The sequence below is a fragment of the Oryctolagus cuniculus genome, chromosome 10 (genome assembly GCF_051225735.1).
Source record: "Oryctolagus cuniculus isolate XC-2025 breed Fujian yellow rabbit chromosome 10, ASM5122573v1, whole genome shotgun sequence".
Classification (NCBI taxonomy): Eukaryota; Metazoa; Chordata; class Mammalia; order Lagomorpha; family Leporidae; genus Oryctolagus; species Oryctolagus cuniculus.
The window spans coordinates 115,985,713-116,001,336 of NC_142876.1; the positions used below are offsets into that span (position 1 = coordinate 115,985,713).

At 50.8% G+C, this 15,624-nt stretch overlaps 1 protein-coding gene across 25 annotated transcripts in view; it reads left to right on the plus strand.

The window, feature by feature from the left end:
* NR2C2 (nuclear receptor subfamily 2 group C member 2) overlaps positions 1–15,624 on the plus strand; it is an 82,113-nt gene that overhangs the window by 52,977 nt on the left and 13,512 nt on the right. For 20 of the 25 annotated variants that reach the window (XM_089306596.1, XM_089306594.1, XM_051852566.3 and 17 more), the window contains 6 exons: positions 1,943–2,143; positions 4,697–4,799; positions 7,653–7,832; positions 10,248–10,395; positions 11,136–11,229; positions 15,171–15,304. In XM_089306596.1, the coding sequence (XP_089162722.1) occupies positions 7,814–7,832; positions 10,248–10,395; positions 11,136–11,229; positions 15,171–15,304 (395 nt within the window). In that variant the 5' untranslated portion in view covers positions 1,943–2,143; positions 4,697–4,799; positions 7,653–7,813. Of the gene's footprint in view, positions 1–1,942; positions 2,144–4,696; positions 4,800–7,652; positions 7,833–10,247; positions 10,396–11,135; positions 11,230–15,170; positions 15,305–15,624 lie in introns of those variants that run through there. The other 5 variants (XM_089306602.1, XM_089306603.1, XM_089306604.1 and 2 more) reach the window with 3 other exon arrangements.

Below are 15,624 nucleotides of genomic sequence, written 5' to 3' on the forward strand. Positions count from 1 at the left end.
TTTTTTTCATTGAACTTCATGTAATATGAAGCTACTTTAGGTAGATGCTTGGCACAGCAGTTAAATCACTACTTGGGACACCTGCATCTCATTATCGGATCTTCCTTCCTACAAATGCATTCTGGGAGCCAGTAGATGATGGTGGCCACATGTGAGAGCTACATAAAGTTTTCAGCTCCTGACTCTGGCCTGGCCCAGCTGTGGCTCTGTTACAGGCATTTGAGGAATGAACCAGAAGAAGGAAAATCCCTCTCTATCTTCAAATAAAATGAAATTAAAATTTTTCAAATGTTTTTGATTCTGAGATTTATTTAACTGAAAGGCAGAGTGACACAGAAGGAGAGACAGAGAGTGTTCAATCCACTGGTTCACTCCCCGGATGCCTTCAACAGCTGAGGCTGAGCCAGGCTGAAATCAGGAGCCTGCAGCTCAATCCAGATCTCTAAGGCTGGCAGAGGCCCCAGCACTGGCGCCGGAGCTGCTGCTTGCTAAAGGCTACATTACCAGGAAGCTGGACTGGAAGTGGAGCCAGCACTGCAGTGTGGGATGGAGGCATCCAAGTGGCACCTCGTCTGCTGTACAAAACACACACCATTGCCATTTTATTTTGAATCAGCCAACCTTACGTGACTTTCAGTATTGGGAAGTTAACAAAGCTAATGTGTTAGACCATGTGATTGTTGTTCGGACCTTAGAGTCCCCTTTCACAAAGTCTGTCGAAACGTGGTGCCAGTACTTTGCCTGCCTGTACAGGCACTAGGGGACCAAGTTCAGGCAGAAGCTCAGCCCATCTCTGCCCACCCAGTCCCAGCACTGCCAGTCCCAAGAGTCCTGCTTGCTGCAAGGGAGGCAGAGAGTGCTGCAAGGGCTGCTGGGAGACTGGGAGAGAGACAGGGTGGGGACTAGAACAGCCTCCGAGAGCTTCCACGGGCACCAGCAAGAGAGATCGGTCTCTTTTATAGTTACTGATGCAGTTAGGCAGAGACAGAGGGCGCCGGTGAGCTCTGGCAGCGGTGGCTCCAGAAAGGTGGGAGCCCCCAGAGGAGTCAGGGCGGGACTTCTCCAGAATCCGTGCCTGCTGCCTGCAGTCATCCCACAGCCTTTGTGGTCTTCTCTCCATGTGCTAGGCCCTGTACTGGCCCTGGGGATGTAGCAGTGACACAAATGTGGCCTCTGTCCTTAAAGACCTTGGGTCAGGGAGTGGAGTGGATTAGGTAGGCGGTCAGTGGATGGTGAGTTCAGCGTGTGTCTGCAGGGGGCTCCCCATATTCTGTCAGCCCTGAGGCAAGGTTTTTCACCTCAGAAACAGCCCTTCTTGAAAGTGATCATTTCCACATTTTTAGATTTTATAGATCAGTAGCATTTCAAAAGGGTTAGGTATTTTAATATATATACAGATTTATTTATTTGAAAGATTTGTGTTACTTGTTTATTTACAGAGATAGAGAGGGAAAGACAGAATCTTCCATCCGCTGGTTCACTCCCCAAATGGCCACAATGGCCAGGGCTGGGCCAGGCCGAAAGCAGGAGCCTGGAACTTCATCCTGGTCTCCCACATGGTTGGCAGGGACCCAAGCACTTGGGCCATCTTCTGCTGCCTTCCCAGATCATTAGCGGGGAGCTGGAGCAGAAGTGGAACAGCCAGGACATGAATAGGTGCCCAGATGGGATGCCAGCATCACAGGCTGCAGTTTAATCCACTGTGCCACAATGCCAGCCCAAAGATATAATCAGAGGATAACACTGGCCATATGAAAAGTTGTTTCTGCAAAGTTCACTCTTGTTTTACTTTTCTCATGTCACCGTGAACTGATGAGATTGCATCTTGGACCAGCACTGACTGAGGCACCAGCATCTGGCATTGACTACTTTTGGGTACCACCTGCGAGTCCCTGGCTCCCAAAATGCTCCATGAGAGTGGCCTCCATATTGTGTCTTGTAGATTGTGACTGACCAGCAGACAGGACAGAAGATACAGATAGTCACAGCTGTGGACGCCTCCGGATCCCCCAAACAGCAGTTCATTCTGACCGGTCCAGATGGGGCTGGAACCGGGAAGGTGATCCTGGCTTCTCCAGAGACAACCAGCGCCAAGCAGCTCATATTCACCACCTCAGACAACCTTGTCCCTGGCAGGATCCAGGTAAGGCCTGGGGCAGCTGTGTGTCTCAGCACTTCTGCTACTGAACTTGCTGACCTGTTCTGGCCTTTGCCTTCAAGGGCCAATTCCATCTCTAGAACATCTTTCTGAGACTTGAAAACATGGCAGGTTGCTGCTTGTCCAAAGCTTTAAAAAAAAAAATACCAGCAAAAAGTGGCAAGGTCCAGAAGACAGTGAACTTACAACACTTAAGAGGGAATGGAGATTGAGCCAGGAAAAGTCAGTGGCCAACTAGAGAGTGGTGTGAGCAAGCTGGCACTGAAGCCCTTAAAGAACAGGTCTTAGCTATGGCTACAGTGGGGCAGCCATTGGCCCATGGTATCCCAAAGGTATCAGCCAGGGCTACCCACAGCGGGTGAGAACCAGTGTGTTCCTAGCTCTGATTCTGTTCAGATCGCCAGACCTGGTCCTCGCCTTTCCTTCAGTCCTTGCTGTGAACTGCTGGCTCTGGGCCCCTCCGTTCTTGTCTCCATCTCTGCCCTGCTTCTCCCTACCCTAGCAAGGGAGAATGGAGCTGGGGACTGGCTGCAGGACGAGCAGGAGAGCTGACACTGGCAGAACATCTGGGATTGGGAGCACTGACTTCCGAAACCCAGCACGCTGAGAGCAGACTCAGGCCCTGTCCCATAGTGGACACACATGTCTAGTCAGGGTCATGCTAGGGTCCTTGTGTGTGTGTTTCTAAATGTGTATTACGTTTTAATTTATGGTACAGTGCACCTGGCATTTATCTTCCTAATCATTTTTAGGCACACCGTTTAGTGGCGCTCAGTGCATCCACATTATTGTGACTCTTCACCTTCTTGAGCCCAAACTGTCCTCACTGAACAGTGGCTTTCCACCCCTCCCCTCCCCTGGTAACCACCATTCCACTTTCTGTCTCTATAGTTGGACTCTTCTGAGTACATCATTTAAGTGGAGTCATGCAGTATTTGTTGTTTGGTGACTGTTTACTTAAAATAATGTGTTTAAGATTCACCCGTTTTTAGGGTGTGTCGATTTATTTATTTTTTTAAGGTTTCTAATGAATGTATGAGCTACAGTTTGTGCACTTATTGATGGATATGTGGATTACTTCCACCTTCTGGATATTGCAGATAATGTTGCTATTATCTATTAAGGAAAAACGTGGGGAAGGAAAGAAATTTTTTTTGAGGTAGTTCAGAACACGAGCAATCACCTTTCACAGCTGGACTTTGTGAGGACGGGCCTGTGGTGCATGATTTAAGCCACTGCTTGGAACACTCACATCCTAGTGGGAGTACAGCTTGAGTCCTGGCTGTTCTACTTCCAGTCCAGCTTCCTGCTAATGGGCCTGGGAGGCAGTGGATGATCACCCAAGGGGCACCTGCTAGCCACATGGAAAACCCAGATGGAATTCCTAGCTCCGGGCTTTGGCCTGGCCCAGCCCCAGTTTTTATGAATCACAAATTCATTCATTCATTCATTCAATTATTCATTCATTCATTCTCTCCCCCTCCCCCTCTCCCTCTCTCTCTCTCTCTCTTTCTCTTTCTTTCTCTCTTTCTCATTCCTGCTCACTCACTCTCTCTCTCTCTGTCTCTCTCATGTACACACACAGTCTGCCTTTCAAGTAGATGGAAGTAAGTAAACAATTTTTAAAAAGAACTGTACTTTTTTTTAAGATTTATTTATGTGAAAGAGTGAGAAAGAGATCTTCCATCTGCTGGTTCACTCCCCAAATGGAGGCACTGGCCAGGGCTGGGCCACGCAGAAGCTCGGAGCTCAGAGTGTCATCAGGTCTTCTGTGTTACAGGGGTGAGAGGGGCCCAAGAACCCGGCCATCTTCCACTGCCTCTGAGGCGCGCCAGTGGGGAGCTGGGTCATAAGTGGAACTCCCTGCAATGGTGCTCTGAAACCAGCATCACACGCGGGGGCTTAACCCCCTGTGCCACAACCCCCGTCACAGAAGAACTGTGCTTCTGAGCCACCGTATATCATAGTCGTTAATGCAGCTCATCCTTCCTTCCTCACAGCACATCCCGATCATCTCAGATCTTGTGTTTCACGAGGGGATTCGGTGTTAATTCTGTATGTGTTCATAGATCACCTTAAATATTATGACTGGTCCAAGGTGAAGTCCGTTTTTTAATAACAGCTGTTTTTCACTTTCTCGTGTAGATGTTAGTTACAGGACTCCCCCAGGGGAGCACTGCTCTTCCACCTGGAGGGTCCCCTCAGCTTTCAGTCCTGCTACCACCAGCGCCTCCAGGAGGGACCCAGTTATTTAATGAAGAAAGCTGGTTCTCTCTCTGACAAGAGCGCCCTGCATGCTTGCAGGCTGTTGAGTGGGGCTAGAGAGGCAGTCAGAAGGATCTTAAATATTTCCAGTTGAGGACATCTCTGTGTGGTTCCTCACAGGGCCCCCAGTCCCAGGGGAGGTGCAGTCCATGAGGGACACAGGCCATCTGGGTATCAGGTGGAACTGCCCCAGTTCTGCCCCGAGTTCTCCTGCTTAGGAACTCAAGATTAGGGATTTATAGTTAAACGTTACTCTGCTTCGTGATCTCTTAGATCGTCACGGATTCTGCTTCTGTGGAGCGATTGCTGGGCAAGGCGGACGTGCAGCGGCCCCAGGTGGTGGAGTACTGTGTGGTCTGCGGCGACAAAGCCTCTGGTGTGTGAGCCACTCTGCTGGGTGCATGTCGTGGACCAACAGCAAGAACCCGCTGTTGTGGGAGGGCCCGGGGCTCACCTAGAAAGAATATTTTCTGTAGGGTAAAACGAACTCTGCTTTTCATATTTGGGTCATAATATAAATAAGCAAAATGGTTTCTCAGGTTATTAGATTCAAAGAAAACATCAAGAAACGGAAGTCATCGTTTCTGTAACCTAGTTACTGTCTGTAGTGGTTTGCTGCTTCCCCTGTCATCCCGTGGCTCATGTGAGAAACCGCTGCGGGGGAGGAGAGGGCAGCTGATGCTGGCTACAGCGGCAGGCCTCCGGCCGAGTGCTTGTTGAGTGAGACAGAAGGACACAGGGCTAGTGGGGCCAGGACCCAGGAGTTTAATGTGTGTGCACCTGGTAGCTTTGGGAAGAGTGCGTGAGCTTCCCTAGTTAGATCTAGCATGTGGGTAAAGAGAGAGTGGAGAAGATTCTTAGTCCAGAAGGTCAGACTTCGGCATGCTAGCCCTAGGGAGCCATAGAAGGTGAGACAGGCAGTAGGGGTGGACAAGCATTTGTTAAGGACACAGTTCCAGTGATGCCGGGGGTACAGACCTGAGTTCGGTGGCTGCTTGATTTCACTTTATTCTGTGGTCAGAAAATTCACAGGAAATTTTGTTGTCCTGAGGTGTGTGTGTTGGGAGAGGTTACACATTACTGTTTTCTCCAGGAACTTGAACCACACTTCTTAGGAAGACTGTGCCAGACAGGCATCAAGAGATCAGAAGCTCAAGTCCCTCCAAACTAGTGACATCTTTTCTCTGCCAGTGGTGCCTGCCTCTGCTCCTGCCCGCCCCTTTGTCCTGATGAACCGAGCCCGTCCCAGGGCTTCTCTGAAACTCAGCTACCCCACGGCGCAGGTGGACAGTGCTGCCTCTGTGCAGGCTGCTCTGCAGGCACTGGCTGCGTGTTACGCTTCAGTCTCCACGGGCCCGACGTCCCCCAGCAGTGTCAGGAAAGACCGTGTTCTCCCAGCTCTCTCCCCAGCCTCCTCTGCATCTCTGCCTTCCTGCTCAGCAGGGAGAGGCCTGTGTGAACGTGAGAGCCTATGAGCGAAGCCTGAACAGAACAGAAAGGCCAGAATCCGCCTGGGTTTCCTGTGTGTCGGTCCCCTTCTGAGCTGAAGGAGAGTCCCGGCATGGCTGTCAGTGCCATTGTTTCCATGGTAGAGTCACTCAGAGAGCTCAGTCGTACCATGAGGAAAGGAAACCAATGCAAAGAGGGGGACTTGTAGCACAGGTAGTCTAAGGAGAGCCAAGTTGAGACACAGTTGCACACCTGGGAAATGGTTCCACACATTAGAGGTTGCCGCAGTAGGATCTCCTGTAGCCCCCTGAAATGACAGTCCTGTGTCCTCCCCCGCTGTGGAATTCCAGATGCTTAGTCAACATTAGTCAGCTGGGAGCAGTGCAGTGTGATGTGTGTGAACTACGAAGCACAGACTGCTGTTGGAGTGCTCCTTATGTCACTGATCAGAGACTAGAAAAGCAAACTGCTGTGTTCTTGGAAGGGGCCGAGGAACTAACCCATGTGAGCCACAGGTGCCCTTCCTTTACCTCGAACCTTCACAGTCACCATTCAGCTGCCCCCAGGGTCTAGGATGAGTCAGTGAGATGGAGAGATGCAGGAGTGAGACCCTGTGTACTAAGGCAGCGTGTGCAGGTGTGTGCCACGTCTCTCCTTGTAAGATGGGTGACTGAGCAGCATCCCAGGTCCAGGTCTGAGGAGTAGGCCGGCTGGGCACAGGCAGACAGTGGGATTCATCCCTCACCTAGTAGCTCGGTCCTTTGTGTGCTAAGAGCACTGAGGTCACGCTGGTTACTGGCTGTTGTGTGTCACGGGAGCATTTTGACCTCATAAACCTACTTGAAAGACTGTAGAGAGGGGCTGGCACTGTGGTGCGGTGGGTTGAGCCGCTACCTGCCGTGCCAGCCTTCCATCTGAGCGCTTGTTTGGGTTGCAGGTGTTCCATTTCTGATCCAGCTCCCTGCTGATGCACCTGGGAAAGTAATGGGAGATGGCCCAAGGGGTTGGGCCCCTGCCACCCACATGGGAGACCCAGGAGAAGTTCCTGGCTCCTGGCTTCAGCCTGGCCTAGCCCCAGCTATTTCAGCCATTTGTGGGGTAAACCAGTGGATGGAAGAGATCTCTCTCTCTCTCTCTTCTTCTCCCTCTCCTTCTCCCTCTCCCCCTCCCCTTCCCTCTCCCTCTCCCTCCCTCTCCTCCCTCCATATTTATCTCTGTGCAACTTTGCCTTTCAAACTAAATTTTTTTTCCTTTTTTTTTTTTTTTTTTTTTTTGACAGGCAGAGTGGATAGTGAGAGAGAGAGAGAGAAAGGTCTTCCTTTTGCCGTTGGTTCACCCTCCAACGGCCGCCACGGCTGGCGCGCTGCGGCCGGCGCACTGCGCTGATCCAAAGGCAGGAGCCAGGTACTTCTCCTGGTCTCCCATGGGGTGCAGGGCCCAAGCACTTGGGCCATCCTCCACTGCACTCCCTGGCCACAGCAGAGAGCTGGCCTGGAAGAGGGGCAACCGGGACAGAATCCGGTGCCCCGACCGGGACTAGAACCCGGTGTGCCAGCGCCGCTAGGTAGAGGACTAGCCTATTGAGCTGCGGCGCCAGCCCAAATTAAATTTTAAAAAATCCGTAGAGAAGCTATCTGGAGGACGTGGCCGTATGCTTCGTGCCAAAGCCTGTGGCCATTGCGTGGCTGTTGGCGTCTGACAGCGTATGCCCAGGCCACTCTGAGAGCTGTCGCAGATCACTGCTTCCCCTGCTAACTCCCAGGGTACTTTCTCCTTCCAGGCCGTCACTATGGGGCTGTCAGTTGTGAAGGTTGCAAAGGTTTCTTCAAAAGGAGCGTGAGGAAAAATCTGACCTACAGCTGCCGGAGCAACCAAGACTGCATCATCAATAAACATCACCGCAATCGCTGTCAGTTTTGCCGGCTGAAAAAATGCTTGGAGATGGGCATGAAAATGGAATGTGAGTAGGGCATGAAGCCGCCTGTGGTAACCGGAAGAGAGGGAGCAAGAGTCTGTTCAGTAAGGGGTGTAAATTTGGCCTGAAAATTCTTTAGGAAAAACTGACCCTCTCTGACTTGCTTTTGGCTTACGTTTTGGTCAGCTGGGTGAATGGGCGCCAGTGTTCAGATGAAGCAGGAGACAGCACAGGAGAGTAGGGTGCACACAGCTTGAGAGCACACTGACCCCTGGGGAGCCGGGGAGCCCCTCCCCTGCCTCCATTTCGCCCCGAGGATGCAGTGCACAGACTTGTGCTCACTGCTTCCTTACTGTGTACTTTCCCGCGGGGCTCGGCCCCGGCCCAGCCTCTGCACAGCTGAAGTTCTGAAGGGAGGGCTGTTGCCCCCGGGTGTAGAGCAGCCAACGAAGGTCTCAGACCCCTCTCAGCTCTTTCTTCAGCCAGGCCCTCACCTACAGGGACAGTCAGCATGGAAGTCAGGTTCCTCGCTAGTGGTGCCCGCGTGAAGACAGGAATCCAGGAGAGGCAGCAAAGGGAAACCCAAGAATAGAGCTGGACTCTGCAGGTGCTGCAGAGCATGGAGGGTAGCAAATGCAGGACGCACACTTGACCTGGCAAGGCTGGTGGCCCTGGACCCAGGAGTACAGGCTGCCTACGAAGACTGAGAGGCGTTACCTACCAGTCCCAGTCTGAGTCTCGTAGGTTCTTTTCCTCAGCTTAGTACAGAAATGAGAAGCCAGGAAACATTTTGCAAAGAGGCAGAACCTTTTATTTGATTGGCAAGCGAATAGAGAAAGCGTCTGGTCAGAGAGGAGACCGACCAAACAGAGTGCCTGAGCCGGACACTGGCTTTGAGGAAGTGTCCTGGGTTTTTAAGGCATTACTCTCTGTTCATTGCATTATCTTATTGGGGTGCCCCTTGGACAGGGGGTTTCACATACGTATGTTGATTGGCTTGGGGCTCATGGAGATAGCAGGGGTCTCCTGGAGACTGTCTCCCCAGAGGCTCAGCCCCCTCCTCTGCCAGATCTGGGTGAAAGATTGCAGCCCCCCCCACCCCCCGAAGGTGTGATTGAAGGCTGCAGGGTACACTTGGCGTACAGAAGCTGTTAGTGGGGAGGTGCCGGTCGGCCTGGAGACTGGAGACAGCTTTCCAGCTGCAGCCGACAGCTTGCTTGGGAAGGACATCCTGCCTATGTCTGAAGAGGCCATGGACCCCAGCCCCACTGGCCTGCCTCAGAAGGTAGTAGCGTTTGTACTTCTGGAAACTGAAAATGGGGGGACAAGTGGCAATGTATTCTTTGAGAAATTAGAAATACCATCTAATTTCTGCCAAGGATAACTGCTGTTTCCCCACAGTGGATGCAGACATCACTGGCTTGGTGTTGGACTGGCCCATAGAGCCAAACTGTCCTCTTTCTCAATGATGAATATTGCTACTTAGAGTAATGACTGTAATTGTGTGTGTGTGTGTGTGTGTGTGTGTGAGACAGACAGACAGAGAGCGCTATCACAGGTGTAGATACAAACTTGTGACCCAATCCCTGTCAGTTCGGTTAGCAGGAAGTATGAAACCTTGGCCCTAGGGTTCATGTCTTCCTTGTTCTAAGAAGTCTTCCTTTTCTTCTGTTGTTTCTGGCATGTATACCTGTTCTTAAACTAGGTTGCTAAATGGAGAGACTGCTCGTGTGGTATAACGGGCATAAACTGTGCAGAAGCTGGGTCTGAGTTGGAAATGACAGTGGTTCCTGAATCCCTTGTGACCCAGGCTAGGCTGTGTTACAAGGACCCAGCAGATGAGCACTTCTTCTGCAGAGTTAATTTTGTTAGCAGCGGGAAGTGAAAGCCCAGGGCTGGATCTCTGTGCCACCTGAGGTGCCCAAGTCCCACACTGGAGTGCCTGGCTCGGAGATCCCATGACGCTTCTGATTCCAGCTCCCTCCCGGCACATATCCTGATGGCTCAAGTATTGGGTCCCTGCCACTCATGGGGCAGACCAGGATTGAGTTCCTAGCTCCTGATTTCAGCCTGGCCCAACCCCAGCTGTTGCAGGCATTTGAGGAATGAACTAGTAGATGAGATCTTTCTGTGTCTGTCTCTCAAATAAATAGATATAATTAATTAATGTATCAAAAAAGAAGTGAAGGCCCCGAGGGCTCATTGTGAGCCACAGAGGCCTGGCAGTGGACTGGTGCTGTTTTGTGCGTTTAGATTTCACGTGGCATTGTTTGGCTCGGAACACTTTTCTCCGCTTTGGAAAAGTCCACTGTGAAAACTGAGCCAGATGAGCTAGCACCACCACTTACGTCCCTGCGATAATAGATACTAAGGGAGACCCCTTACTTAACCCTGAGGAATTGTATTCGTTACTGACGTGGGTCTGTGCTCTAAACATGAATATTTATGTTGTGATTTAAGCTGTGCAGAGTGAACGGAAGCCCTTTGACGTGCAGCGGGAGAAACCAAGCAATTGTGCCGCATCAACTGAGAAAATCTATATCCGGAAGGACCTGAGGAGTCCTCTGATAGCCACCCCCACCTTTGTGGCAGACAAAGATGGAGCAAGGTCAGTTCCTGTTCTCACGAAGGGCAGCACGCCTCAGCCTCTGGAGCTGATCAGAGGAGGCACGGCCGCTGCCCGGGGAGGTGTGGCTCCTGCCTGGCTGCCGCGGCCTCCAGCCTCCATTTGCCTCATCCCACCCCTGTTCAGTCACTCCTCTCGGGATGGGCTAGAAATTCTCCACTCTCAGGCTCAGAGACTGTTGTACAGTTAAACTAGCGTTCCTAGGAGTAGAACAGTTGCTCCGTAATTCAGTACTGGGGCTTTTTGCAGTACAGACAGGTCTTTCCTGTCAGAGAGTGCCACAAGTTACTTTGTTTGTTCTAATTGATATAATCTATTGAAGTTACTTTAAAAGGAACAGAAAGCAAACGAGAAACCCAAAATGTATCTTAGAACTGAAGTTGAGAACACCTTGGTGGTTTTCTGAAGATCAAGATCAAGTTAGTTTTTTGTTTTTTTTTTTGTTTTTTTTTTTTTTTGGCAGAAGTCCATAATCATCAGTCAGTGGAAAGCCCTGAAGAACGTGCCTTGGTGCTTCTTCCTGTCTCACGCTGTAGACCTGACTGTGCACATCGTTGCACAGGAAGAAGAGGGCCATTCGGTCCCTCAGTGGCTGAGCCTAGTTAGATCTTTGCTCAGGTGCACATAAGTTGGCAGATGTTGAAGGGACAGGTGAATGCAGCATGATCATACTGTACATAAAATGTTGGAAGCTACTCTGGGTTTCTTTATGTCTTAAATAGACAAACAGGTCTTCTTGATCCAGGGATGCTTGTGAACATCCAGCAGCCTTTGATACGTGAGGATGGTACGGTTCTCCTGGCCACGGATTCCAAGGTGACGTTCTCTCCCTGTGCCTCCTCTCCTCCTCTGTGTTGCCAGTGCAGGCTGCTGCCCTAACTGTGTGTGCCACCTTCTTGGCCTCCCATGGTCTCCATGGAAAAGCATGACCTTGCATCTCACTGTCTGCTTGTTGATGACAGCCACGCTGGGACTTGTTTTAGGGTTGCTGCTGCCTTTTCAGAAACCTCAGTGAGCTGGCTGGTCACCATCACCAGAACAAGGCAGCGTCTGGACTTCAGTTTGGTGGCTATTCTGTGGTTCTGGACTCTTGAGATTTTTTTTTTCTTTTACATTAGCAAGCTGTCATGCTCAAGAAGTAGCTGCTTACCTTGAGTGAGCCTTTTGCAAAAGCCCCCGTCTCTTTTTGTTTGCTCTTTCAGGGATTTGTTTGTTTTGAAAGTTAGAGTTACAGAGAGCGTGAGAGAGGGGTTTTCCATCTGCTGGATCACTCCCCAGATGGCTGGGGCTGGGTCAAACAAACCAGGAGCCAGGAGCTTCATCCAGGTCTCCCACGTGGGTGGCAAAAGCACTTTGGCCATCCTCCGCTGCTTTTCCCAGGCCATTAGGGAGCTGGATGGGAAGTGGAGCTGCAATACAACCCAGCACTCATGTGGGATGCTAGTATCACGGGTGGGAGCTCACCCACATGCTGTCCCTGCCCCTCCCGCAGCCCCCAGTCCCTTTATGTTAGGTGACCTTTAGGAGGAAGTTTAGCCAGAGGCAGTCCAGCTCTAAAACTCAGCTACAGCAAGTCAGCCATGGGAAGTCCAACCTTACTGGGGACAGTACTGTCCTTTCCAAGACAGGGAGACAGCTGGCTAGTTCCTGGGAGGAAAACCAAGGAGGGATTGATGCAGCCCAGGGAAGCCATCGCTTTGCTCATTTGTTGTTCCTAATGTAAACCAAGTAATGAAGGGTGAGCAGCAAGCCGTAGCGGTAAAGGAGGCAGCTCAGTGGCGAGAGCACAGGCCCAGGCCGGGCCTTCAGGTCCTTGTCCGCTCATATCAAGTGCTGAGGGAATGAGAAGGCAGAGAGCCCGAGGCCCGCCTGAGGAGCCGCCCTGCCCTCTCTGGCCTCAGGCGGGCCTTGGAGCTCTCTTCTCTGTGCTTGGGCTATGACAATGTGCAGGACGATGCTGAGGGCACACACCTAACTCCTGCGGGCGGTCCAGAACAGCGGCGCTGACTGCATGGGGAGGAGGAGAGAAGGAGAGAAAACAAAAACCCAAATAACTCTCAAGGTTCCTGATGACCCTGGAACTCTGGCCAGCTGCTCCAGGTGCCATCTGTGCAGACACTGGGCTCAGAGAGCCACCCTGCTGCTCACAGCCATGCGCCCCCTCTCACCCGGCAGCTCCATCCGTGCCTCCCCATGGCAGTGAGCGCTGACTGGCAGGAATGCGTTCCTGTCCCTAGATGGGGGACTGAATGCAGAAGCTGTGTCATGTTTGCATAGTGAACACAGAGCACTTTGGATCAGCACACTGGGCTGCCCTGTGCCTTCCTCCCTGAAATGGAAATACCAGGACCCACCCCAGGAGCGTGTTTGGAAAATAGTACATATCACAGCACCTAAAGATGGCTGTTTTCAGAAGCTGGTTAAAGACTGATTTATTTATTTGAAAGGCAGAGTTAGGCAGAGAGAGAGAGAGAAATCTTTGATCCACTGGTTCACTCTGTGGCCAGGGTTGGGCCAGGTTAAAGCCAGGAGCCTAGAACTCCACCTGGGTCTGCAGCGTGGCAGAGCAGGGACCCTTCCCAGGCACATTAGCAGGGAGCTGGATTGGAAGTAGACTCAAACCAGTGCCTCTATGGGATGCTGGCATCTCAGGCAGTGTCTTAATTAACCCACTGCTCCACCATGTCAGCCCCTCTAGCTCAGTCAGTGTTGCACCTGACCATCTAACTGGCGCCCAGTGAGTGCCATCCTGTTACTCTCCCCTCTTCTTCCTCTTTCTTCCCCGTTAGCATACTTGATGGCCATGATGGCCTCCACCCCACAGCAGCTGCTCAGCACCTCCAGTGACTCCTGTGGCTATTGCTTCTGTCGATTCTGGTGTTTCACTCTTGGAATCAAGACATTTGTACATGAGTATCTTGGTTTATCTCAGTCTATCTCTAACTTCCTCCTTTTTTAAAAAATTGAAATAAAAGTTAAATACCATCCAGTGTACCCTTTGAGTGTATAGTTTAGTGAGTTTTAGTATAACCAAGTTTTGCATCCACTACCCCTCATTTCAGAATAGTTTTGTCTCCCCAGAAGAAACCCAGAACCTCATTAAGCAGTCACAGCCCTTTCCCCTCTCCCAGACCCTGCCACCTCTGACCTCCTCTCTGGCTCCAGGGTTGTGCCAGTTCTGTTTCAAATCGGGGATCATACAGTCTGTGACCTTTTGTGGCTGGCTTCTCTGAATATTAATAGAATGCTTTTAAGGTTCATGCCTAGTAGCCTGTGTCAGCAGTTCATGCCTTTCTGTTGCCAAGTAATATGCCATTCTATAGGTTGACCTTACATTTATTTATCCACTTGTCAGTTGATAGACATTGGAGAAGTTTCTGCATTTGACCAGAGTTTGCTGGTCAGGTGGTAACTCTTGGGTGGAGACTTTGAAGGAACTGCCAGGATATTTTTCAAAATGACTGCATTGCTTTACATTCCTACTGTGTGTGCAGATTGCAGTTTCTCTGTATCCTCACCAGTACTTTATTGCCCAAGTAATTGGCCAGAAACATCCTGGTGTATGTGAAATGGTATTTCCTTGTTTTGATTTGTTGAGTATCTTTTAATGTGCTTATTGGCCATTTGTATTTCTTCTTTGGCAAGATTCAGATCTTTTGTCCATTTTTAAGATTGATTGATTGGCCAGCACCGCGGCTCAATAGGCTAATCCTCCGCCTGCAGCACCAGCACCTCAGGTTCTAGTCCCGGTCAGGGTGCCGGATTCTGTCCCAGTTGCCCCTCTTCCAGGCCAGCTCTCTGCTGTGGCCCGGGAGTGCAGTGGAGGATGGCTCAAGTGCTTGGGCCCTGCACCCACATGGGAGACCAGGAGAAGCACCTGGCTCCTGGCTTTGGATCAGTGCGGTGCGCCAGCTGCGGCGGCCATTGGAGGGTGAACCAACGGCCAAAGAAGACCTTTCTCTCTCTCTCTCTCTCTCTCTCTCACTCTCACTGTCCACTCTGCCTGTCCAAAAAAAAAAAAAAAGATTGATTTAAAAGGCAGAGTGACAGATCTTCCATCACTCAGTTCATGCCTCTGATGGCCACAAATCCAGTCTGGGCCAAGCTGAAGCCAGGAGCCAGGAGCTTCATGTGGGTCTTCCATGTGAGTGGCAGGGGACGAAGCACTTGGGCTATTTTCCAGTGCTTTCCCAGGCACATTAGCAGGAAACTAGATAAGAAGTGAAGTAGCCAGGACTCGAACAGGCATTCCAGTATGGGATGCTGGCATTGCAAGTGAAGGCTCAACCCGCTGCGCCTCAGTGCCACCCCCACCCCTTTGCCCATGTTTAAGTTCATCGTTGAGTTGTAGAGTTCTTTTGGTGTTCTGGTCACTAAGCTGCTGTCAGATACATGATTCGCAAATATTCTTTTCGGTTCTTTAACTTGTCTTTTTGTTTGTGGGTTGCCTTTTTTATTGCTTGGTTGGTAATGTGTTTTGAAGCACAGAAGTTTAACTTTGAGTAAAGTCCAGTTAACCTGTTTTTGTTCTGTCATTTCACCCCTGTGTCCTTAAGTCACCTGTGGGTTTGTGTAACCACAGCCACACAGAGATAAAGAAAACTGACCCATCACCACAGAGAGCACCCTCCCACTGCTCCCTGTGGGGAGCAGTTTTGGAGCCAACATTACACCTTCAGGGGCCTGAGAATCCTTAGCTTATGTGTGTGTGTGTATGTGTGTGTGTGTGTTTAACGTTACTATTTTTTGTTTATTAGGCAGAAACAAGCCAGGGAGCTCTGGGCACACTGGCAAACGTAGTGACCTCCCTTGCCAACCTGAGTGAGTCCTTGAACAACGGTGACACTTCAGAGATCCAGCCAGAGGACCAATCTGCAAGCGAGATTACACGGTACGAGCCCACACGCGCGGACACGCACAGCGCCAGGGGGGGCATGTTGGCATGTATCCTGTTTAATCAAGGGTTCTAAAGCAGTCACAACAACCCTGCATGGCTGTCCTCTTTCAAGTTTTAGCTGTGATAACCTGGGCCCACTTAGCACTGTGTGATACAGACGGTCACCACTGCTTTTCATTCCAAACAAGGAAAAAAGAAACCAGGTAACTCCGTGAAAGTGCAGGGAGGCCTTTTAGTGGACGGCTGTTTATATTGAGCACTGTTCAACACACCTGCATAGTAACAGCTCAGCCCATATCATACTTCTCATTTAG